Consider the following 26,096-nt stretch of genomic DNA (forward strand, 5'->3'; position numbering starts at 1 on the left):
CTTCATCAAATTTCAGAAATTTTATAACTAAAACAGCAAGATAATAATTCTGCCAAAAGTGATCTAAAAAACGCGGCAGGTCATTACGTCACGTTAAATTTCATCGCATCTCTCAGCAAGTTTTAATATTTGAGGAAAATCTTTAGCATAAAATCGAAACGAGAAATTACATACATACATACACACACACATAAATCTTAAGTATTTGAATCAATCTTAATTTCAAATTAAAAAGATTTGCAACGGTAGAAAACTACAATTCGAACATAAAAAATAAAATAAAAAGTAAAATAAAAAATTAAATAAAAAGTAAAATAGAAAATAGAAAAATACAGCGGCTACAAAAATATTTGCACATACTCTTCTTTTCCAATATTAAATTTTTGTAATCATATGAAACTTATGAAAGTATCTACTACTAAATATCAAATTTAATATACTTGAGGCTTAAATCGTTAAATCGCAAATAGAAAATACCATGTACCTAACCTTATGAATTGACGAAAAGTTCGTTAAGAAGGACTGAAAAAAGATAGTGGAAAATGGGAATCTATATTAGGACAAAGATGCTGGTCAAGGGGCTATCTTTCGAGGCGTGGCATTATTGCTTCGGTGGTGAGTTCATGGCGGTTAATGGTGGCGACTACGGTGGTACCCGTGGTCGTAGTAGGCAATATCTGGTCGGTCACGTAGACTGACCTCAGCATCGAGCAATAACGAGCTCGGCTGGACATTTCTACCATCGCAACGCCCGTACGTGAAGCACAAGGAATAGTCCTTCGTGCAACGATGTTTTTCTTTGCCGAGATATTCTTTGCGAATAAGTCGGTTCTTGGAAGCAAAAATTGCAGTAGCTATTAAAAATATTTGCACATACTTTTATTCCCCAACGAAGCATTTCTTTTATCAGGTTCTTTACATTTCATTCTCAGTATCAAGTTTTCGCAGTTATATGGAAGTGTTATTAACTGATACGAAATTTGATATATGTACTTGAGCCCCATTAATTAGTACTTTATTAATTAGTTAATTAATTAGTTAGTATAATAAATGTAATGGCGTGCAAATATTTTTTGTAGTCATTGTAATTTGTTTGAGTAGTACTTTAAACCTTTTGCTAGATTTAAGCTTGGCTTGATGGTTTCGCGGCTTAAATTTTAGACTTTCTTTTTTACAAAATTTAGTCAAAAAACAATTATATTAACATGCTGCAACTATACATACAGTCTATGCTCTTCTTCTTTTACACTGCCTTAGGTAATAAAATGATTAAAATATTTCTAGCGTAAAACACAACAACAACATAACAAATATATTTTTTGATTTGGATCTTGTAACATAATTAACGAGAAAGATAGGTGGCAGAAGAATAAATGTGTTGCTACTAAATTGGCTAATACACAAGCTCTACATACTATACTAATCCTCTTTGGCAGGTTTTCAGTATTAATAATTGGCCGATTAGTATACAACGGACCATAGATAACGCGGTATTATGTTAATAAAAATATCGTGTAGCATGCTTTTTGAACTCGTCTTAACATTCGCTACAATCTAATAAGAAAATAAATATATGGTCCCGTTTAAGAAACCTAAGGTGACTTTGTTTTCGTTATGAAAACGGACTATTTTCGAAATTTTTATTGTGGCCACTTCTTTTATATTAGATACCGATAAATCTTGGTTCGAGATTTTGTTTTGTTACACAACCGTAAATGGTTGAAAAATTGTCCGCTGTATTAGATGGTATACTCTGTATACTCGTGCTATTTCTTTCTCCATCATCGTGTTCTACTTGCGTATTTTTATTTTTTTATTTTCTTCGCTCTAGCGAAAACGTCGAAGAGAGATTTGCCAGGAAATTGCTCGACTCACCGTACATCTTCCCTTCGTCGGACAGGATGATTTTGCGTCGGCCGCATGGCGGATATATAGTGAGTGCTTCCTGGAAGCTCTGCTCGATATCCGGCGACCATACACCCTCCGCGTCCGCTGCCGATAGGTCCTTCTCGTCCTGCAAAATACGAACGCCTCGGATAGGATTTCTCACAAACTCTTTAGCTGATACGGAAACTCTCGTGAAATGTACGCGATCGTCCAAGATTTTTGGTTAATCTGTCTATGTATCATTTGAAGATTTAAGCCTCAATTAGTATCGTTGGATTTTACATTATAATAGCTTGATTTACTTCATACAGGTTACTTAATTGTAAGATATTCGATTTAATTTTGTATTCCACGTTGTATATTCCCTCAATTGCAAATTTATTTCCATTAATTGTAATTGCTTTGTTCATTGCTGATAATCAATGTTTTATTATACATTAAGATTAGATGACCCAACCTAAATTGTTATAGTCAACATTGTTTCTATTGAAGAATGGAGGAAAATTTGAATTTATATAGCCGTCTCCTTTTTATGACAAAAAATCTATAAATTTAAAACATCAGGTAATTACATATATAGTAACGTGATCAATTCGTTATCACTAGATTCAGATGATTACTTCTCTTCAATATTAAGATATCTATTGATATTTTGAGAAAATTGAATGCATTTTTCGTTTTTATTTTTTAGTTATTTTGTTATAATGTTATTCATCCATATACGATATTAAATGAAATAAAATTTGTTAAGAATGTAATAGTAAATTTTGTAAACACAAATGCATGTAATAAGTGTATATATATATATATATATATATATATATATATATATATATATATATATAGTACTGACTATATATATACTTACTATATATATACACGAAAATCTACATATACCTATCGAATATTGCGTATTTCATTTACCAAGGAAACTGAAAACACAGTTTCACGTCACAAAATTATTTATATTTACGTATCAATGCAATTTTTATTAATGTATTTCTAAAAGGAGTTTAAAAATACTAAAATACCTCAATATATTAATTCACAAAAATTATGGAATAAGATTACATCAAAGGCCTTTAACCTTTTCGATGGCAAGGAGATAGTAAGACATTATTGATGACCTACAAGTTATTAATATAATATCTAGACGATTTTTATCATTACATATGGACATGTTAACACACATATGTAATTTTTAAACATTATATTTTATGTTCTTTTATCTCTTTTTTCTTGATAAAGATAAAAGACAATAAATTGTGTTATATTTTGACAATATCTCTCTGAATATGTCTAAAAAATTCGTAGTGCTGATGTTTTTCCCATAACATTTTATATTTTAATAGGTGTATATAGATTTTTGTGACTGACTTTACATTCTAACATTTATAACTAACTAAGTATAACGTTTATCAACAAAATGATTGAATACAAGTTACGGTTGAATTAAAAATGTCAAAGAATGAGACAGATTAGTGCTGCACGAACAGAGTAATGGACGATTACTTGGGCCGTTTAGATCAAGCGTAGAAAGACAGAAGGTGAAACGATTCTGCGAGTAGGGGAAAGTCTTTTCTGAGAAGTCCAGTCACGTTTATAATATTGGCTGGCACGCAATTCCACTGGAGCTAAGACTTCGTTTGTGTTTGTATCCTCGCAAGTGTCGGAATCATAGATGTGTAAGAAATTTTATTCAATTACGTGAAAAGTAAATTATTGTAATTGAAAAAAGAATTTATGGGATTTTTAATCAGGATAAGGAATTAACGGCAGAAAGGGATGAATATCGTGATTAAAATTTTTCAGCAACACTTGCCCTTTTGCGAATTTAATTAGAAACGTTAACTTCATATTAATAAACCTTTAAAATATTGAAATGTCTCGTATTAAACTACCAAGCTTTTCATATCTTTTACTTGTTTAACCAATGCTTTTATTACATTATTTAGATGCAGTTCGGAAATCTTTACAAATTTTACAATTTTATGATATACTAAATTAAATTAAGCGCGACAGTTATGAACGTGTGATTTATTGTTTACACAGTGTAAAACAAAATATAAATGTTGTTACGACTGAGTTTATCTTGAAATCATAATTAATGAAGATGAAATAAGTCGAAATTATTATTTTACTTAGTATATTATTAACGACTGAAAAATTTACAGAAGAAAGAAATATTCTTCGGCAATTTATAATTTCGAAACGATGAATTCAATTTTACTTTCTTATAGACCTAAAACCATAGAGCAATCTAATTAACAAATCACAGCTTAAATTGAGATTTCTAGTCCATCGAATAATATTTCTCATTATTGTAATATTAATTATCTAGGCCATTAACAAATTCATTTTCTGTGTGACTGTCGCAGTAGAAGATAATCACCATGTACCTTTAACGGATCATTTTGTGACACATTATAAAATGATATAATTTTGTAATTTGCTAATGAAAATATTCAATAAAGATTGTAAACAATGATTTTTAATACATGTACATAAATAAACTTTTCTTTTCATGCACGATTCACACGACTGATGGTGGTTATAGTGATCTTTTATAATTGTCAACCTCTCATTGTTAATTAACGCCTTGACGCCGAACTGCATATGTTATATAAATCGTACATTTATATAGAATAATACGAATCAGTTATTTAAATCATTTTTTGAGTCATCAACTTAAAATTGAGGTATCATATCATTTATACCGACAACAGGCATTATCAAAATATGGTACGCCAATTTACACAACTTTGGGGATTTATAGTCGACACTATTATATTCGACACTTTCATTTTTTATCTGTATACTTAAAGTGTAAAAACTGATAAACATTTACAAAGGAAAAATTAACAAACAAGTTATAATTTATAATGTATCATTTAAACAAATGGATCTTTACAAAACTTGTTTACATAAACATATTCGTTGCTAAAAAACATAAAATTCGTTCATTAACACAATTCTTCCGATTTTCTAATAGTACTTATCTCGATCTTCACCAATCTTTCTACCTGTAATTCTACCTTCATTTACAAACATATATAAAAGATCTAAATCTAATGGTCTAAATGGTCTCTAAGCTCATAAGTACTTAAAAACAAGTTCATCTATAAGTGAGAATCAAAGTAAGTAGAAAAAGTGAGTAGAAAAAACAGTTTTCCATGACATAATGAAAAATCCGCACCGAATAATAATTAAATATCTGCACCAAAATTGATATCAATATTTGCTGGTTTAACAAAGAACTACTTGCACAATTACGTCGAAGAAATTTATAGGAGGATAAAGAACAGATTATCGTTCGAATATTTATCGTTACTCACAGTAAATGAACTTACATCGCTAATTTCGCCAACGTCGAGGTTCTTGGTATCCGAGCCGGAGCCGTTCGCGTCGGGCGGCGGCCCGGAACTCGTGGGAGTCCACGGCGCGGAAATGGTGTCGGCTGCAGCCACCGCACTGCCTGTAACAATCGAATACATCCAATACATTAATCCCTTACAATCATCGAGCCAAAGAAATACAACTTTAATTAGTAATTTAGATATCATTAGAAAGTGCAATGAAGTACGTATAAATGAATGAATAGGTTATTCAAGATAAAAGTAGGATAAGCAAATCTAAGTATAGATAAAATAAATACACATAGTATAATTTATATCTAGTAACAAGATAGTTGAAATGTAATATAGTTATATTGTATTATGTATTTAATGTAGGAAGAATCCCGAAGGAGAACAATAACGTAATTATACATTAATTTCCTGTATAAACTTGTCAAACATAGAAATACCAAAAAAGAGAAAGAAAGAAACCGTAAATAACATATTAAACTGGATAAATGCAATGGAATCCAACACATATATATGTCTTACAATTTTTTCATATTAAGAAGAAAACAAGGGAGAAAAAGAAGAAAAAAGAAATTAAAGTCGTTGCTAAAGTCCAGTAATTTCCTCAGATTTAAAAAAGGACAAATCAGAAAAGAAAAATTAAACGGAGTAACTGAATGACTAAACTCGATAAATGTAATATAAACCAACGCGTTCTTATATGTAAGTGCCTTACACTTCACAAACCACTCAAACCCAGAAATTTCACATTCAAAAAAAGGGAACAAACATTACACGAGACAACGATCAAGCTACAGTGGTGTGCAAAAATTTTGAAGCTCTAACGATAAATCAGATAGAGCTTTCACCTAATATTATGAAACAAATATTTAAAAGAATTTTAATTAAAATTAGATATAAGAACATGTAAAAGGATAGAGCAAATAAACACTATTATTACTTAAAATTCTTTAAAAAATCTCTCTTGGAATCGAAATTTCTTGGACAAAATCTATTTAGCCAAAAACTTTCTCACAATACCATATAAAGCTTCCTAAATTCAATATAAATCATCCTAAAACAAGTCCAAATCTGTAATCTAAAAGAATTTTAACTAACATATAATATAAATAATATAATAAATGCATAAAAAAGTAAAAAAAAACAGTACAATTAATGAACAATATCATTAAATAATAAATACTAGTACTATTAAAACTTTTGTAAAACCTCGCTTTTGTATATGCATGTAGAAATAAAAAACTCTGTCTTGCTAGAAACTTTCTCATACCACTGCATAAACTCTTCTAATCCAATATAAGCTGTAATCGTAAAACAAAATTATGAAGAAATCTAAATCTAAAATCTAAAAGAATTTCAACTAACACTGTATATAAATGCTTAAAAAAAATAAAAGAAAATAGTAAAACTAATAAACACTATTCTAACTTAAAATTCTTTGACATATCGCTTTTATACAAATACAAATAAAAATATCTATCGGACGAGAAACTTGTTCACTCCACTGCATTAAACTCCTTAAATCCAATAGGTATAAATAATCGTAAACAAATTACTGTAAACGCGTCCGGAGTCGTGGCCGCGCGCGTATCATATCGGGGCGGCCTGTGCCGGAAGTTCCGCGCGCATCGCAACGAACGAAGATTTACAGCGTTGCACTGCCGACATATCTCGGACTCCGGGTCGCGGCCGCGTGACGGAATCCGCGCGGCTCGTTTTCAAGCCTGGAATATCACAATCCGCCACACAACCCGACCCAACCCCTCGCCCAAGTCTTTCACCAAGCAAAACAAAGAGAGAGACTGTCCCAGTAAAATAGAGCGAGAAAGACACCCACTAACAGTCAAATAGAAAGAGAAACCTTATAGAAAGAAAAAGAGAGAAACCTCTATATAGGAAAGCACGCGCGAAAATTTCACTGCAGTTTGGCGAAGGTGGAACAAGAGGGGTTGCACACAAGAGGTGGGAGTATGGACGGTGGTGGAAAAATCAGCACGTGAAAAATCGCGGCACGAGCGGCCGTTGGCGCGGCTTTCTAGATTCTCTATACGTCGGAGCAACAAGTGTTTGCTGATATCGCGTATCAGTGCTTGGTTCAGTGGTGGGGGTAGATTGGAGGCGGAACACTCCGCCTACAGGGGGTGGAGTGTGTATGTTAAGCCCCCGGAAGAGCCCCTGGCCCCTCGCTTCCGACCGCAATACCGGATCCCCTTTCTCACAGCAACGAACCCCCGTAACACGCCGGGGGAAACTGCATCCTGTCGCGTTCCACGCGAGCCTCTAATCTCGGGGAACTGGTGGCTGCGGCGTTGGCGGCGGTACTTGGCTTTTGCGCTTCTTTAAGGGAGACGTGACGGGATACCCTTTAGGTGGAGAAAGAGAATAGGAATGAGAGAGTGCAAGGTGTATTTTTCGCGTTTTTTTCTAGGTTAGGATGTTTAAATTTTATTTTCGAAGTTTTTACTGGGTTGGATGGAGCTATTACGCTGCAAACTTTTATTAATTGAAGTTTATTTTGGGAAATTTGCCTCGATGGGACTGTTATTACACTGAGAATTTCAATTCAATTTCATTTGAAAACAGTTGATTGGGTTGAATAATTTGATAATTGGACAGGACTGTTACACCGTAAACTTTTATTAATTTTTTACGTTTAATTGGACTAGATAGAATGTTACATTGTAAGCTTTCATGAATAGAGTTTTATGTTGGGAGATTTGGCTTGACACGACGCACTGTTCCATACATTGGAAGTTTTCGTTTTATTTTGAAAGATTTGACCGGAGCGGATGATTTGACTGGGTGGGCCTATTACACTGGAAACATTCACTAATGTGGTGCCTTCGTGTAGAAAATTGACGTCTAATACGGGAAATTGTATTAGTAGATTGCAGGAGTTGTTGCAAATTTATACCTTTAATAACTAGAGGAAAATAATGGAATCAGAATAGAAAAATGTATACACCAACTTGTTATAAAACAAGTATTGGAGTATTTTATATATTTTTACATATATTGTAATGTATATTCTACAAATTTTTTCACTTTTTAATTTTCTATAAATGCAGAAACATTCGCAGTCTATGTATTAGGTACATATAGTCCTATGGATTGATTTGACTTGACGCCAAGCTTTTAAATTTGACATTTTGAAACGGCACACACGTTTAAGACAGGCAACTAGCTAGTGCAAGAATTTTATCCAAATATGTTAAAAACCGCAGAAGAGCTTTAACAAAACTTTGCAATCTGCTTTTTAAAAGTAGCGTTTTTAACAACACATGAATATTTTACGCCTGGAACAGAAAAGTTCCGTATATTTATACGATGACTATTCATCACTAAAAAATTTCTGTGCTTTATCAGTAAAATACAACAAACCACTGTTTATGCAAATTTATATTTTTATGAACACAATTAAAAAAATAGAACTTAAGTAGAGATGTGTTTTATCTATTGAAAATCATAACGAGAACTCTATTTTAGATACGAGCAGATACATTTTAGATTTTATACAATTTTCTGCATTTTGTGCATTTGTGTATCTATAAGAACGCTAAACTGGTAGACAAACTTTGATTGTTTTTTTCTTTTTATATTTTCTTCATATCGAATTGATTTAACTTTCCTACCTACTTTATATCTATATCTTGACGCTTAACAATTCAAAAAATCTAGTACAGATTTGCAGTTACAGCAAAATTCCGTTTATATGAACTTATCAGAAAATAAATATACATATATATAATTTGTACACTGTAATTGTTGGATACAATAAAGTACTGTTTTGCGCCTTTCTTTGTATTCCATACAATAAGTCTAATAAAATTTAAGTTACAATATCTTTTAAACCAATCAACTTTGATCTGCCATAACTTTCTGCATCAATAAGACTAACTAAAATATTAAATAATCCGAGATAAACAAAACGTTCTGTATTTATAATCCAAATTTATACGATAGAAGACCAATTATTCTTCCCATATATAACTATTCTGTATAACTTTTCGTTCATATAATAGAAATTCATATTCAGAGAAGTAGATAATTTGAACCAATAAGAATTTACTTAATACATTGATTGTTGGGCCAATGTGAGTGATTTTTACGTGACTGAAATTTTTTTTTTAACTCGTCAATCTTTCCAATGCTGTTTGAAAATCATTTGCACGTGACATAGATGTGGTGTCCACTGATGGTGCCCACATCAGTCGACACCATCTGCCTCCGGACCAACTAGGCCGTAATGTCAATGTGACGTCATCAGTAAAATTTCGTTCAAATAAATGGAATTTTATTATAGTTTTATCCGATTATGTTCAATTGACAACTTGTCGTCAGAAATAGCATAGTTGCTCATAGTAGTAAAAGAAACCATCTAGAAACCATCGAGACTTCAAGCTGTTAAGATCAATGATTTCCATAAACTACAGTGGTTTCGACAAGTATTTGTACACACTCTTATCTTTCAATAAAGTGCTTTTAATTAAGTTTAATTGGATTGGCAGCTAAGTGACTGCGGGTTTTGTCATTATCATCTAATGACAAAATCTGCAATCACTTAATTGCCAGCCCAATATATCCCATGTTCCTAGCATCGAATGTTTTTGTAATTCATATAAACTACTAAATGATAATAAATCTTTAAATACTTAATATACGTACACCTATTAGTTGATTAATTAGTATGTAAATGCTTTGATGAATATAGCGGCGTATAAATATAATATATTTATACTTCATTTATTTATATTTTAGTATAAATAGAAATACTTTTTGTAGCTAATATAAATCCATCATTTCTCAATAGATCTTTCAATACATCCCAAATCAATCTACTAAAAATACTCCCCTTCCTAAGAAAGGTACACAAAAACAATGAAACAAACTTGTGTTCCACGAGCTCACTGAATATTCGCAGGAGTTGGATGAGAGTGCGCACGGGCACAATATGCAGCTGAAAATGAGCGGAGCTTTAATAGAGATGCGAGCACAGACGAACAGAGACAGTCAGAGAGAAGTCAGAGAAACAGAGAGTCACGCATACGCATGTGTGACCATCAGATTCATATATCTCCGAACTCCGAGCCCAACCTGGTGTACGCCCTTATGTGAATGTCGCGTACCTATCCCCGTCTAGGCGATTTAACCGTCCATACAAATAGGTATGCATGTATACAAATACGTATAAATGTACTTGCGTATAATGGTATACTTTCGTACATAATAATACAAACATAATAACGAAGTACTTACATAATAAAATAATACTTTTTTTTTTAAGTTTCCGGATTATAAAGGTTCTACTATACCTATTTATAATTGAGTTTCTCAGAAGGTAAACTGATAAACTTCACTTTTTGTTAATTTTTTGATTCTACACGATTAATATGTAATTCTAAAAAAAAAATTTCTGCAAGGTCATTTGCCGCAAGGAAATGATATAAATAATGATAAATTCCAAGGAAAATTTGAAAAACAGTATTTGCAATGTCGCCGGCTTTCTGTATCTTTCAGTTTATAGAGTTTATCAATGTGGCTTTTGAACGATTACAACTCTGTTGTATTTCCTATATTTTTTTCTTATCTCGATGCAAAGATACAAAAACGTAGTAAAAGTGCAATTGCCTCTTCTGATGTTTTAATTTCTTTAAAACCTTTGAAAATATTTAAGAGCTATTTAAAAGTCAGAATCCTTTTTTATTTAAAGTAAATGAGTTCTCTCTTATTTATAAAATAATAATATTGCAATGTATTTGAACGCTCACCTCCTAGTGAGACACAGTTACCATGACTACATTGATAAAATTTCAAATTAATCTAAAAATGTATATAGAAGTTACAAAATATTTTAAATACGTTTGTGAAATATATACCTTCACTAAATATCATGTAGCTTCTATGTAGAATTTCAAATTTCTTTCACATTTTATCAACAAGATTAATGATAATAACATTTCGCCGTGGTGCTGAAAATATTTCGTAGAACACACGTAATATATTCACAGAAAGTTTCTATAGATATTCCAATAGTTTCATGATCCACTGTATATCGTATGTAGTTCAAGCATAAAACTGTAGTCTTATAGAGGTCTTTCAATTATACAGTTTCGAGTCAGCAAAATTCTACTCTACTTCTACTAAAATAATTTGTCTCTAAATACTTGTGGAGGGTAGTGTACTTTTGAGCAGTAGTATAGTCAGTTTGCGCTCGCGCGTGCACGCGGAGCGTAATGCCAGAGCGGCAGAAAGCATAGATCATGGCGGATGACGCATGGTTGCATTCGGTGTGCCCGTCGGTCGACGGGGCTCGAGCCCCGTCGCCAGAGGGATGGAAATGCGCGGATGAAGGATAGGGAATGGCCGGGTCAACCGTGATACGGCGCAGGAACTCGAGCAGGGGGTGGGAGAAAGCATTTTGGAATGTCGTGGCTACTCCCGGTCACGGGAGATCCCAGGACACGTCCTTGTCCGGCAATGCACGCCTTGTACTCTCGGTCTTCTCTTCTCCGCTTTCCTCATCCTACTCCGTACGCATAACTAAATTTCTTGCTTCCTTTTCGCTTCCACTGCGACGATTTCGGGTCACCGTCTGGTCGATTTCCAGAATTTCAGTCGGAGGTAGTTTCAGTAGAGATAGTTATAATTTTGCAGTTCTGTGTTGATAGACAGTGGCTCGTGCATTTGAACATTTAGAGGACGCTTTTGTGAACATGCACATATTATTATTAAATGTGTTATACAAAGCAGCTTATTTTATTAACCCCGTAACGAGCAGACGTGAATATTTACGCAAATCTATATGTTTATAAAAGCAAATAAAGGGATAGTATGTAACCAGAAATTTGTTTTACTTACTAAATATTATAATAGGTGCTGAACCTTGCATATTATGCGTGTAGATACTGTGCAACCTTAAATTCGCCATAAATGCATAAAAATCTGCTTGTCTATTGTAGCAATGAGAGATAATGATTATGTTATTAAAATGTTAAACGAATGGTAAAATGTATAGAGAAGCTGTAGAAATTTAACGTTCAGAAGTTCGTTCTAAAGTATACATATAGACTAACATAAACGTTGAAACTTAACACTAAAATTAACAGTTTTATCAGAGACAAATTACATTTATCGTTAAATATTCTCAAGTATAATGTTTTAGGTTTAAAGTGCGTGAAAGGATTCAATTTAACATATTTTGTATATAGATAATTAATTTCTTCAACAACGTTCATCTCCGAATCTACTACTAAGTATCATTTTATCAAAAAATTTAAAAAGCCACCCTACATCTGTCTTCATCTAAACCCACTAAATCTACTGTGCTGTTTACTTCAAACATAAACATAAATCAACGCCATGCAACCGTTCTCTTTAATATTATTATTCAAATGGAGTGTCACATCCTTCAAGAGGTGCAAAACGGTTTGATAGATCTTTCATGTGTTTTTGATAGATTTCATCGGAAAATATAAACAAATCGCCATAGAGTACTGTAGCAATGCGTGCATACTATGTAAATCATATTACACAAATTCAAGTTCTTCTGGAGCTTTTTTTCCCGACCAAAATCAACCTTTTGAGCATACAATTCGTCGAACTGTGCAGAAATTCGAAGAGACTGGCTCGATTTGTAATGTAACACGTACTTATCAACGTTCAGCTGGCTCTTCTGAAAATATTGCTGATGTACGTGATAGCTTGGAAGGAAATCCAAACCTATCAATTTCTCGCCGTTCATAACAATTGTGACTTTCGCACGGTACGGCCTGGTATATTTCGCACAAGAATTTGTAATTACGCCGTATAAGATTCAATTCTATGAGCCGTGAATTCGCTAACTGGGCTATGGAGAAGTTACTAGCTGTTAACAATTTTGGGAACAAAATCATTTTCAGCGACGAGGTCCATCTTTTCCTCGGCGGTTCTCTAAAGAATGTTCGTCTATGTAAACGATGTTTGGATTTAAAAGGATGGTGCCATATGTTATACATCGAACGAAACAATTGCTCTAGTAAAAGAAAAATTTTATGGACGTTTGACATCTTAATTTCTTAATCATATCAGTGATGAACAGTATTTCCCATAAGAAACCACTTTTCAAACAAACCTGCCACACCATTCATTCGAAACTCAAACAGCAATCGACAGCATTAAACCAATCTCTCCAGCCATCCCCTTAAAAATCGTGGGGCACTCGAGCGGCATGTCCCGCCGCTCCTATCAGTGACATCCGTAAATCGTTCGAAGCAGCTTTATCCTTGAGCAAACACGTCATAGAACCGCGTATCCGGTTCTTGGTCCCCGGGGGTGTAGTAAATGGCGTGTTCGTGGGTAGTAGTGGCTTTGGCTAAGCTGTAAATTTGGCGTATAACCATTCGGGGGTAGCTCTGGTCGAGTAGGCCAGCTTTGCCAGCTCCCGTGGGTGGTTGTGTGCCTGGTAGGGATGGGTACGTGTCTATGTATGTGCGTGAGGATGTATGAGGAAGGGTGAGACAGGAGATGGGGGTCGTAGAAGCATTCATAGCAGGGACCAGAGGGTGGCTTCGGTGGAATGCGTCCCGTTTAATATCGCGGAACATTATATATCGCCTCTCTTGTCCCTACGTTGCCCGTACAGCACGATATAACACGTACAAACACACATACACGTGGATCACACGATCCACCTACGATCCCTTGGCGACATTGACTCGTTCTACGTTTTTCCGACATATGCATGCGCTACGAAAACTCGACGAATTTTTCCTGCTGCGTTTATTCGCGCCCTCCAGGATTTTTTGAGTGCGTCGGATGGATGGCATTGTGATACCGCGCGTGGGCCGATTTGAATGAACTTAGAAACTTTAATACATTGTTGACCAGGACTTATGCAGAGACGCCTGTGGCTGCCTATTTTTCATGCCTGACAATATTGGAATATCGCCAAAATGTATGTATTACCAAAATTATTAGACCCGATGCAGACAAGTAACTTTTGTTCGTGCAATATCGGTACAATCATGCCTGTCTTCGTTGTTCTTAATTGGAAATACAGAGAAGGGCATATGATTGCAACGACAGCACGCAGACAAATGTCTCTCGACTGCATCGGGCCTTAATCCTACAAATTTTTTTATATCACTATTCGTTATATCAGTCTATTTTAAAGTCTTATAAGTTTTATATGATCCATTCTGTTAATGACACAAGTTTGCATGACAAACTACCAAATCTAAGAAGTCGTTAACAAAAATTGATTCTGTAACTTAATTGTCACTTTGGGTCTTGTCAACCAAAATAGTTATACCTATAAAATTTCCTAAGTTTTGTAAAATACTGTATTTAATCCACTCTGGAGTCCACTGCGAAAGTAAAAAAGCATTCTTCGGCACAGTTAAGATTATTTTCACTTTCAGTATTAGAATCAATCATTAAGGTTTTCTGTCCTTTTGATCTCTCTAATATTCACGTCGTTTGTATCAGGATTATATTTTGAAGAACTTTCATCTTTCGAATTATTAGCATTGTCGCTCGGGCAATCAGATAAAGCATCAGTATAAAATTTACTAAAAATTTCTTTTTTACTCAAAAATTCGCGATACACCATTTTTGAAAATTTAATGTTAACAAAATTGTGTTTATAATATATAACAGATCAGAAAAGAGCCTAAGAGAACAAAAGGTAAATGATAAACAAAATCGTAAATTCTATAATGGACATTTTATCAACTTTAAGTTTTAACAACTTCGTACGGTGATTTATATCTTTCTCTAAACATGTTTGAATACGTCACACTCAGAAATATTGAACAATATTCGGGTAAGAAAAGACGTATCGATACGTTTTCGATCAACAATGTGTTAACAGATGAGCAATCATGGGCGAGATATCTCGCGACACAATATCGTTCGTACGATGTCGACGAACGAGTTATGCCACGAGTTTTTCTGTATTTACTTGTATGTCTGTATGTACTTATATATGTGTTACTTGTAGGTATGTACAAGAAAAATAAAGAAAAAGTTCTAAAAAATATGCCTTTCCACCGCCATGAGGTTTCGTGAATTGATATTTTTTTGAATTAGGACTCTCATCCTCATAAATAAAGAGCAAGAAGCGATGAACGTATGAACCGGTCGGTTCTTATAGTAGCTTCTCATGATAAAAATCGTGGAAGAGTTGTAGAAATCTTCAAAAAAGAAAAACATACTAATTATTGAACTATCGGATGTTTATGCATGTTAAGTATAGAACAAAATACGTATTTAAATATAAGTAAAAAATATGTGAAATATATCAGTAATATAGAATCATTAAATTATAAATCGAAACTACATATTAAAAAACATAATTACTATATACACTGTCACATACATTTACAATAAACTGATTGCTTGCTGTTCATTATAATAAACCGCGAATATTTATGCAGTCTAAGAAGTATGAAGATTACATAAAATATATTCAAAATATATTGTCATATCTTTTAGTAGGTGAAAAAAATCTTTGCTTAGATTTTACTTGTGTTGATAAAAATACTTATCTGCATAAATATTTGCAATCTAATTGTAAATAATGGCAATAAAAAATGTCTAGTTAGTTCTTAAGGCTCCGTATATTCCAATTTTTCGCGAAATTTATTTCACAAAAATGATAAAATAACGATAATTTTCATATTATTTCTTTCATTATAAATTTACCACTATTCACACGCTCCGTAACTGTCGCGAGGTACAAATGAAATTACCATAAAATATCAAGATTACATCAAAATGCTTCCACGTTGCAATTAAAACAGCGTGCTATATTTTCGTCAACGGTGCGAGAAGATCGACGCTGAAATGCAATTGGTCGATGTCAAAGATACCAAAAAAGGAAGGCAATAAGCGAGAGAGAGAGAGAGAGAGAGAGAGAGAGAGAGAAAGCCAGGATTGGCCGGTGTAACATGAATGGATATTATAATTTTCATACCTTTGTGAGAGGAATTAAATTACCATTCACAGGATATTATGGCGACGATACTGAAGGTACATAGTAGTTTTAATATAATATAATTAAATCTACGTTTAACCCACATAAAGGGATATTCTCGTTGGAAAATACTCCAGGAAATTAATTATTATCTTGATGTTGCGCGCTTGCGAGCTATCATGCCGTAAAATTTATTAAGAGGCGACGCTTCACGGATCTATGCGTTGATAAATATTACGATATTTACGAAAACTTAAGTAAACTTGAAAAATCATTAGGGAGTTATCAGTAATCTTAAGAATTATCATATAATTTGAAATAATAATATAATGTAATTGACAATAGTCTCATCAATTTGTAATGAAATTAATTCTTCTCTTTCAATCCTGTTCTTTCGTTCTTCATTACCAGAATCTTTTAATTCCAAGTTTTTAATGATGGAATCAAGTTTAATATGTATTGAAAAATTTAAATCAAATTCAATACCTAAGATACGTTTCACAGGGTTTAAATACTATTTGTAAGATATAATGGTTCGTTCATTGCATCACTTACATAAGTACTCATTTTCGTAAGCTCGGTTTTCGGATCTCGGAACGAGTACTCACAAGTTTCGAAAATTTACTTATAATCACTTCGATATTCAAACGAGTCGAAGCCCCTGCAAGTAGCGTTAAAATCATGAGAGGTAGAAACGCTTTACCATTTCATTGAATTCTTCTAACAAACTTAGGAAAATTCTACGAATTATAAACGATAGGTAAGATTCTTATAAAACGTAGCTGAACATTTGCACTTGTAGTTATTTAAGAACTAAAAGACAAGACGAATGATTTTAAGCGAATGGAAAACTTCTAGTAAGAAGCTGGTAACGTTTCGAATGTTTCGAACCTGTTTGAGCAGTGGTCGATTCTACTTGGTAGTGTTTATTTTATTTCTCACAGTACTTAGCTAGCGCTTAATTTTGAGTCTACTTAAAAGTACTGATTGTTTTTAGAAATGTTTATGGAAGGTTCGAATATAATCAGCCAATATTCAAATCTCTTTACGACGTAGGTAAGTACTTAAGCCTATTACAACAAATCTTCTAACACGATAAATGCACCTTTGCAAATAATTTTAAGAAATTTTTGCTATTATACGTATACGAGTATTAGATGGAAATCTTGCATGAATACAAAATTCTGATCAATTCATCGTTTCCTTCATAATTTAAATTAATTTTTACGTTTCGCATAAAAAGTCCTAATATGTACTTATCAATAGGAGTGAATGTTGCGTTCTTTATATGAGTAATTAAGAATTCTAATTGACCCTAACAAATTTTAGCTTCGTAATAGGTGAAAAATTTTATGAACAAAACAAATCGATTTTGACCTTTTCGTCATTTAATATCGAAGTGATATATGATTTAGTATTATAAAAATGATATCTCGCGATCTGTTATTAAGATGAAGCATAGTGTCTAGTCAATTGTCTACAGTTATTTGTACCTTTTGTTACTTGTTTGTATCTAAGAGTATTTAACTACGATCAATATATTTCGTTGTATATATTAGTTTAGCTTATACAATACCTTCATTTTGTATAGCTCATATATGTAAACTAAATGATATTTTGTTTCAGTACGTTTTATTTTATCTAGTCTATACTTTTTTCCCAATGTATTTCATTGTACAGGTTTTGTAGGTTAGTTTATATATTGATGTTTGAGATATTCAGAAGTCAAATCCATTAATTCTATTTTCTGTAAATCTTCAATTAGTAAAATCAGATTATGATATTGGTTCATTCTTTGTATTATTCTCTAATAATCATTTTATTATTGTTATGTATCGTTTTATTTATTTGAGAATCGATAAAGAATAGCATATAAAAATATCTTTTAGCGTCATTTGTAATCATTATCAGAAAATCATACATGATTTTGAAAATTTAAGATAGCATTAAGTTACATATTATTATATCGTCAACGAATGTTATAAATATGTAAATACGTATATGTAAGAAGTGCATAGAAGGCAAAATTCAGGCTTGACTGACTTGATGTTCACACGAACCTTAATTTTACTTAATTTTAAGGCAAGTTTGTTTTATTCGATTAGTAAATTACCTAGAAGATAGATTTCGTCCTCAAAAAACGAGATTATGTAACATGAAGTACATATATAATTCTTCGAAGGAGAAACTTTCATAATTGAGTGCCAAAAAGTTTAGTTTTTCCAAAATAATGTTATAGGTACGGACAATCATCCTAAAAATCTTCGTAGATCGTATAAATATATTATTTATATTAAATTAATAAATATTTATTTCTTCTTACTATTATGTCATAATGAGAAACTATAACAACAATAAAAAAAATAACAGAATGATCTTGGTACGGAACGCTTTATGATTTCAATGAAAATTTGATGCATTTTATTTGAACAAAAATAACCTTCCTACAGGATGTTCTGTTTTTATAGATGATTGCATACATTAACAATTATTATTCCAGAACATTATAAAGGACTTTTACTAAATATATATTAAAATACTATTGTACATTTAAGGAGTATTAAACAAATACTACAATGTAAGATTAAATCGTAATGCTTTAAAAAGTCTCACATTTTATAGTAAACGGAAATTCACACGCATAACAAAGTATGGGTTAAATTTAAAATTTATGCAACTCTGAAAAAATGGTACTGGACCTTCTATCATTAGCTGACAGTATGATTTTATTAAATTGCTAGGAACCAGTCTAAAGGGTAGATTCTCGATGACCTCTAAATTATTATGCTCAAGATGAAAGGTCTCTTATACGTTTTATATCGTCGGCAAATAAAAACGGAAAGTACTTTCGAGGAATTGATAAGAAAAGAACCAGAAGAAAAAAAGAGACTCTATAGAGGCAATATCATGACGTTGATTCATGTTTTAAGGTATTATACTACACCGGCAATTAACACTTTCACTACCAATGATGTAGTACTACGTCTTTCAGGTAAGTAGAACGAAAGTTGAGAGCCGTCGACTTTACCTTTTCACCATTTGAGAGCTTTTAAGTTAATAGTGCATCTTACCTCGAAATGCGAAGGCTAAGAATGCTCTATATATTTACTATGTAAATATGTACCTTTAATCGGGAAACAAGATATTCTTCCTTGAATTTAATATTTACCAAAATTTATAATTTTTTAAATTTGTTAAATTTTAAATTGTGTTTAAGAAAGTGTTTAATTTCAATGTTTTAATTTCTTAGTTTCTTTATTTGAATATATTAATACTTCATATTTATTAATTTGTAGAGTATTAAGGTTTCAAAATGTTCTTGCTTTCTAATATAAGACATTCTTCTTTAAGTTGAATATATTTGACACTTTTTAATTTATGGATCATTAAAATTTTCCAACTTCTCAATTTACTTCTCCGTTGAATTTAATACATTTCATATTTATAACTATATATATAATTTAGGTTTTGAATTTATTAATGTAAACGAGTAATTCTTTGAACTTAATATAAGTGCTTTATAATTATTCATCTGTAGATAATCTGGTTTTTAAAATTATTCAATTTATTACTGTAAACAAGACCATTCTTTTTTTAAACTAATCCAATTAACATACGCAAGAAATATGTTGCGTATCTTTGGAGAAAAATTTTCTCCAAATTTAATAATTTCTTATTTCTCTAATCTTAATCTAATACAAAAGACTAATTCATTATATGCATAGCTTGCTCTTGAATAATTCTTATACATTATCTCTTAGGTATTTTTTATACTATATATATTTATATTAAAGATACTTCTTGTTTTTCTCATTTTATTAAACTATAAAAGGGTTATTCGAGACTGCCCTTTACGCAAGACTAAGCAGAGCGTAATCTTAAGAAGCGTATAATCTTGAGAAGTGGTTCTAACGACGCTTATCTTTGAATTATTAAAGGGTAATAAGGTGACGTGCTCTAAGTACACGTTTTACGGGTCACATGACACAAGGGTAAAAGAATGTTTTCCGCTTTGACAAGATGTCGTTTAAAAAGAAGAAGAAGAAGCAGCCGAAGGGTTTGCGCTCCGTATGTGCTACGTACGTGATGCTCAAGATACTTTACAAAGTGAACGAGCTCCTTCTCGAGGACTTCCTGTAAGGTGAGAATTCTCATCGTCTGTGCGTTCTTCCGAGTTGAACTCGGTGAGGATGAACGTGATAAATGGGCGAAAATGATAAATAGTGTTATTATTAATCTATTGTGTTTATTATAAATTTATTACAAAGAAAATTTTCATTATAAATTGGTATTAATTTATATTAGTATTAATTACATAAAGATCTATATTACAAATTGGCATTATTTGTTTATTATCATGATAATTATAGAGGATGATCTATGCAAGTAGAATGAGTCATTTTTCTTTTCTAGTTGGACATAGTATAATTGTTAAAGCGAAAAGAAATCTAAATGGTATGAAAAGTCTATTTTACAAAATTTTAAGTTAAAAATTAACTTTACAAAACAAATAGAAGTTCATCCTATTAATTATTACATTGATTTTATTAGTTCGGCGATTATATAGGATGATTCGAGTAATTCGAATGAATTGTGACTCGTTTTAGCTTGGAATTAGAAAAAATTGGCGAAGGAAAACCACAAATGGTATGGAAAGGCCAACTTTGCACTTAAAAAGATTAAGTACAGTTTTATTTTATTAAAATAAAATTTTAAATAGAGATGCGTACTTTTTTACATAGGTATACCGACTATTCGGAATATTTTGTATGAAGAAGGTTGGGTTAGATTATGTTTATTTTACACTTGATAAGAGGACATGATAAAGAGTTTTATTTTGTTAATTTATTAATTTTCTATAATATTTGTGCCAAATTACATTTCTTACTTCTAAATAGACCTTCAAATTTGAATTTCGAATAGTAATTTAAAATTGAATTAAGTCAAAGTCTGATATATAAGGATTACTTTAACTTAACATAATAAAGTTATATTATGAAAATCTTCATTTGAATCTTTTCTTCTATAATATAATATTGCGTAATTTATTTTCCCTGTTTGTATACGTCATTTCTATAAAATATTGTACCATATTTATTTAATAATAAATTTCGAAGCACAATAAATACTTATCTCATTAAATTTGATATAAATACTTTCCCTATACTCAGCCTTACAAAAATCTATCATCCACAACCATTTAAAATCACTGGAGCCTCATCTATCCGCCATCACGACTATAAATCGCGTTGTCTATAAAAAGGCTAAACATCTTTCCCCTCGTATCCCGCGTTATTTCATTATACAGTGAAAAGGTTCAGCTTGACTCGAACCTCCCCTAACACTTGAATTACCCGCGACACAGCTCGCATTCAGGCTGGCAAACAGCAATCAAAAGACGGCCGATGCAATTAGAAGAGCATTAAACACGCGAGAAAGTGTCCGTCCCATCGCTAACGTTCGCTCTTTTACCTCACAGAGAGACAGTTAGATGGAACAAAAACTCGAATGGTGGGGAGAAAAAGGGAAAAGAAGAAGCGACGCGCAGCGAAGAGCCGTAAAAACTCGAGAATTCAACTGGCAAGTGGGGAAGGTTAATTTCCTGGAGCACCCGATAGAAAAAAGCTTGCTTCGAGGCCACAGGTGCATTCATTCAGTGCATGACAGTAATTAATCTCTCCCTGGCCGTTTCCCACTTTTCTCTGCCACCCTCTTTCTCTCTATCCAGCCACTGTTTTGCCCCTGGAAAGAAGGAGAAAAAAAAAGGAAAAAGTCGAGCCCAATTCGCGCCTCGTTTCCTCGCATATATCCACTTGTTCGCGGCCACATGAGCTTCAACAGTGATTCACCTACTAGTACGATTGGAGAGGGAAACCGTGAAAAGATAGACAGACAGTGACGCATGCGCACTTCGCAGAAGAAATAATAAAGGTACTCGAAAGGTTCCCCGCCTCGCAAGTTATATCTCGAGTCGTAAGTTTACAGTAGGTCGAGGCTAAAGAGAATTGAGAATTGAGAAGGGGTGGATAGAAATCTAGAAAACTGAATTCAGGATAGTCTCCGTCTTTCTTTCTTTCTTTGTTGTTTCTTCTTGTTTTCTTATTCGAATTTCCCGGATTATACAACTGGTACTTGTGACGCGCGATGGGATGAATTTTTATTTTGACAGTTTGATTCCTGGTGACGTACTTAACGTAGAAATTCTTTATTGAGTTTGTTCTATATTTCAAAAGTTTGTTCTATTGAAACAAAATGGATCACACATAATTCAATAAAATAATATAAAACAAATAATGTTGTGCATCTACTATTTCCTTGTAAAACGAAAGAAACTTTTGGGACAAACTAATAGAATTCTACTTCAGTAAAGGAGAGATTAAGAAATTTTATTCGCGAGAAAATGGACTATTATTTTTAGGATATATTTTTTAATTTAATTTTTATTACTTAGGATTACTTAGGAAGTTCTTCATGTGCAAATTTTTTGATGTCTTATCGGTAAAAATGTTTGAATTTTTATAGAATTGGAGCAATGAACAAATATATATATGTCGGAGATGAGAAGACACCGGAGACCTTCCCTGGAACTTCGGGAAAATCCGTAAAATTGTAATTAAAGTTTACAGTTGTAATTAAACAATTTTCCGTCATTCTACCCAATTGTACTTATTTGCGATTTGTGATAAACTTGGGCTCAAGACGACCATCCGTCGTTCCTTCTTGAGAGTATGGCCTTCCTGCCGCGACAATGGGCAGTTAGGGGCGATATGCCCCTCTTCTTTGCATTTGTAACAGGACACCGTCGATGATGTGGCCCCTCGGGTTTCTCCTGGTTTTCGTGTGTTCTTCCCTGGCTCCAATCTGACCCTCTTGCGGCACTCAGTTGCTTTATGTCTCATGTTGCCACAACGGTAACATTTGCCCCAGTAGTACGATGACCTGCTTCTTTTGGCTTCGGGGCCCGTCGGTGGATTTCCTAGCGAAGGTGTTGGCTGACCGGCGTCAGGAAGAAGTTTCATTTCATCATGAAATTGGTCCTCCGTTTTGATATTATTCGCCAGTGTTAGTCGTCGAAAACGTTGATCTCGGGAGCTCAGCATATAAAGGGCGAAGGCATTGATTAATTCGGGCGTCGTTAGATCTTCCAACTTCATCCGCAGTATGAAACGGACACGACTACCATAAGCTCCTGGGGATTCGGTCTCTGACGGTTGTTCTCTGGATATCCTTATTAATGCCGAGGCTGCTGTCTCTTTTCCACCAAAACGTGAAAGGAATTGTTCCTTAAGCGTTGGCCAGGTAAGCTTTCCGCTGCGCACTATTTGTGAAAACCAGTGCGCCGCAGGACCCTCTAGGGCAAGATTTAGAGCAGAAAATAACGCACTGTCTTGTAACAGGCGGTCCCGTATCATCAGATCGGTACCTGCGCACCACCCGGTTGGATCGGCGCCCGTGACTGCGGGGTTAAAACGTGGTAACGCTACATTTGTAGCTTCCGTACTCGGCCTTTGCACTAGCGTCTGAATTAACTCGCGCATGATACTCATATGCTCTTGGACTATTATAACCGGCGCTGATCCCACTTCTGATGTCGAAGAAACGTCAGGAATAGGGTTGTGGGCGTTTGATAGATCTTCATTGGAATTGGCCACCGTTGTGTTATAACGGAGGTACGGCCGGGTAATACGAGTATGGATACTACCGATTCGACAGTCAACCGCGGTGGTTGGGCATTTGCGATGCTAGTGATGTTGGTCTTAGGTTCGATAACGAATCCACGGTCAAGGGGATGATAGATATACTTGCTCACACAATCTAACTCAAACGTGTAATACTCACAGATCGTAAGGCGCTACTCTCTTCGTCGATGAGATTACAAGAAAGAATGACTTTTCGTCCTAATGATGCCACAGAGGAAAACCATGATGGGGTGTGTTTAGGGACACGAGATCATCGGATTCGTCGAGTATAGCCCTCGTTCGGAAAGTAAGGGAAATTGACGTCGCTGTCAATTGGTTAATTTGGAACAAAGACTGTCTGTCCGTTTGAAGAATCTTAATTACCAAAAAAATCCAGGTTTTATAGCGGGTCCTCAGGCTAACTGAACTTGTGCTGTGTAAGTGCCTCAACATCTGGTATTCGTTGTGTCCGAAGGAACCATTGGAATGTTTTACTGTCAAGTAATACCCTCTATGGGTATTTCTTTTAATGGGGGTCATACTATCACTCCACACCTTTGTTAGACGAAGCGCCCGTCCCGTTGACCGCGGCTACGTTCGGCGACGGAAGGTCGCCTTGAGCCCAAGTTTATTATCACAAATCGCAAATAAGTACAATTGGGTAGAATGACGGCAAATTGTTTAATTACAACTGTAAACTTTAATTAAAATTTTACGGATTTTCCCGAAGTTCCAGGGAAGGTCTCCGACGTCTTCTCATCTCCGACATATATGTAATTCTATAATATACAAATTTATTAATTTATGTTTCATGTATACATAATGGAGTATGATAAGAGTTGGTTGATTTTGGACCTTGTTGTCAACGATAAATTTTATCAGAGTATGTTTCGATATCTTTTAAAGACTATGAAATGCATAATTTTTTATCCTGTAGGGAACTTATAGAAAATAAACGAAAACTTTGAAATATTGCCTTAGCACGTTTCTCACTTCGGAAAGTGATCTATCAGCCAAATAATTACTCCCAATATATAGTAGTAGGTAAATTCTTTCTAGGTTGATATCACACACATGCGACAAATTATGAAATTATTGTTATGTGAGAACAAGGACCCGCGAATGCCTGCGAGCCTTTGGAATGGTCAGAATGTTTTATGACACAAAAATCCTCCATAATAACTAACATTTCTAGTACTAACCTAATTCTATTCTATCTAATTCTTTCCTATTTACACTATATTCACCTTTCCACCATAAAGATCCATCCTTTACAAAAAATATCATTTCCATTAAACGCAACTCTATCACTCGTGCTATGTAGCTGGCGCTCCCAATAAATCCCAGTAAAAGAGCATCGTCACCACACCATCGACAAAAGCGACAAAACGAAATAAAAACTGGCTGTTCACAGTTAGAGACCATGCGGTAGGTCGCCATTGACGCTAGGAACAAGACGGGAAACTGAAGAGCGACCTCGCGTCTCCCTTTCTGCCTCACTTCCATCTTCACACGTATTTTTTCAATCCTTAATTGCGATTTCGCCCAACCTGGCAGGGAGAAACAGGAAGGGAAGAGGAGCAACAACGAATGGAGACTCTTCAATTAGCGGATCGTCGCGACGATGACGGTACGCATGTCGTTAATACGCTTTTCCAACCGTTAATGACCAACTGAATGGAACTCTCATTCCGTACGTCGTCAAAAAGAATCGGAGTATCCGGTGCATTCGCGCGCGTTTCCTCGGTTTTCGGCAGCTTTTCAACCGTGTCAGTTCGCGACAAACCTGCGGAAAACCGATTAGCGAAGCAATTACCGCAGCAGCTAGTTCGTTACGCTAAATTAGAACGAAATAATTTGTTTTTGATGAAAAGAATCTTCGTGGAGTTAAAGTAAAATTCGCTTACGCGCTCTTTAATGTGGACACTTTTTCTATGGTCCTCTTTTGGGATTGTCTCTCTTTTATAGCTGTTGAATTATGTCTATTTTACTGTGTGTTTTTTTTTATATATTATGATTCGTTCGTTAACGACATCATGCGAGGTTGCGTTTCAGTTGTGGGCTTTTTGAAGTTCACTTTTCGACTTGGTTGCTTGTTAGATTGGGGCTAGCTCGATTTAGCAGATCAGATTTGTTTTAATTGTTCCGTTCATATTTATATATATGTCGAAGTCAGGTTGGCATTTTGGGGCGTTCGATGAACCTTTACTT

At 33.8% G+C, this 26,096-nt stretch overlaps 1 protein-coding gene across 12 annotated transcripts in view; it reads right to left on the reverse strand.

Moving 5' to 3' along the window:
• Positions 1 to 26,096, reverse strand: part of scalloped (TEA domain transcription factor 1 homolog scalloped) — a 337,742-nt gene that overhangs the window by 74,434 nt on the left and 237,212 nt on the right. For 9 of the 12 annotated variants that reach the window (XM_076620566.1, XM_076620564.1, XM_076620556.1 and 6 more), the window contains 2 exons: positions 5,223 to 5,362; positions 1,876 to 2,014 (listed from right to left, as the gene is read on the reverse strand). In XM_076620566.1, the coding sequence (XP_076476681.1) occupies positions 1,876 to 2,014; positions 5,223 to 5,362 (279 nt within the window). The remainder of the gene's footprint in view (positions 1 to 1,875; positions 2,015 to 5,222; positions 5,363 to 26,096) is intronic. The other 3 variants (XM_033347952.2, XM_033347948.2, XM_076620563.1) reach the window with 1 other exon arrangement.

Source organism: Bombus vancouverensis, chromosome 8 (genome assembly GCF_051014615.1).
Source record: "Bombus vancouverensis nearcticus chromosome 8, iyBomVanc1_principal, whole genome shotgun sequence".
NCBI lineage: Eukaryota > Metazoa > Arthropoda > Insecta > Hymenoptera > Apidae > Bombus > Bombus vancouverensis.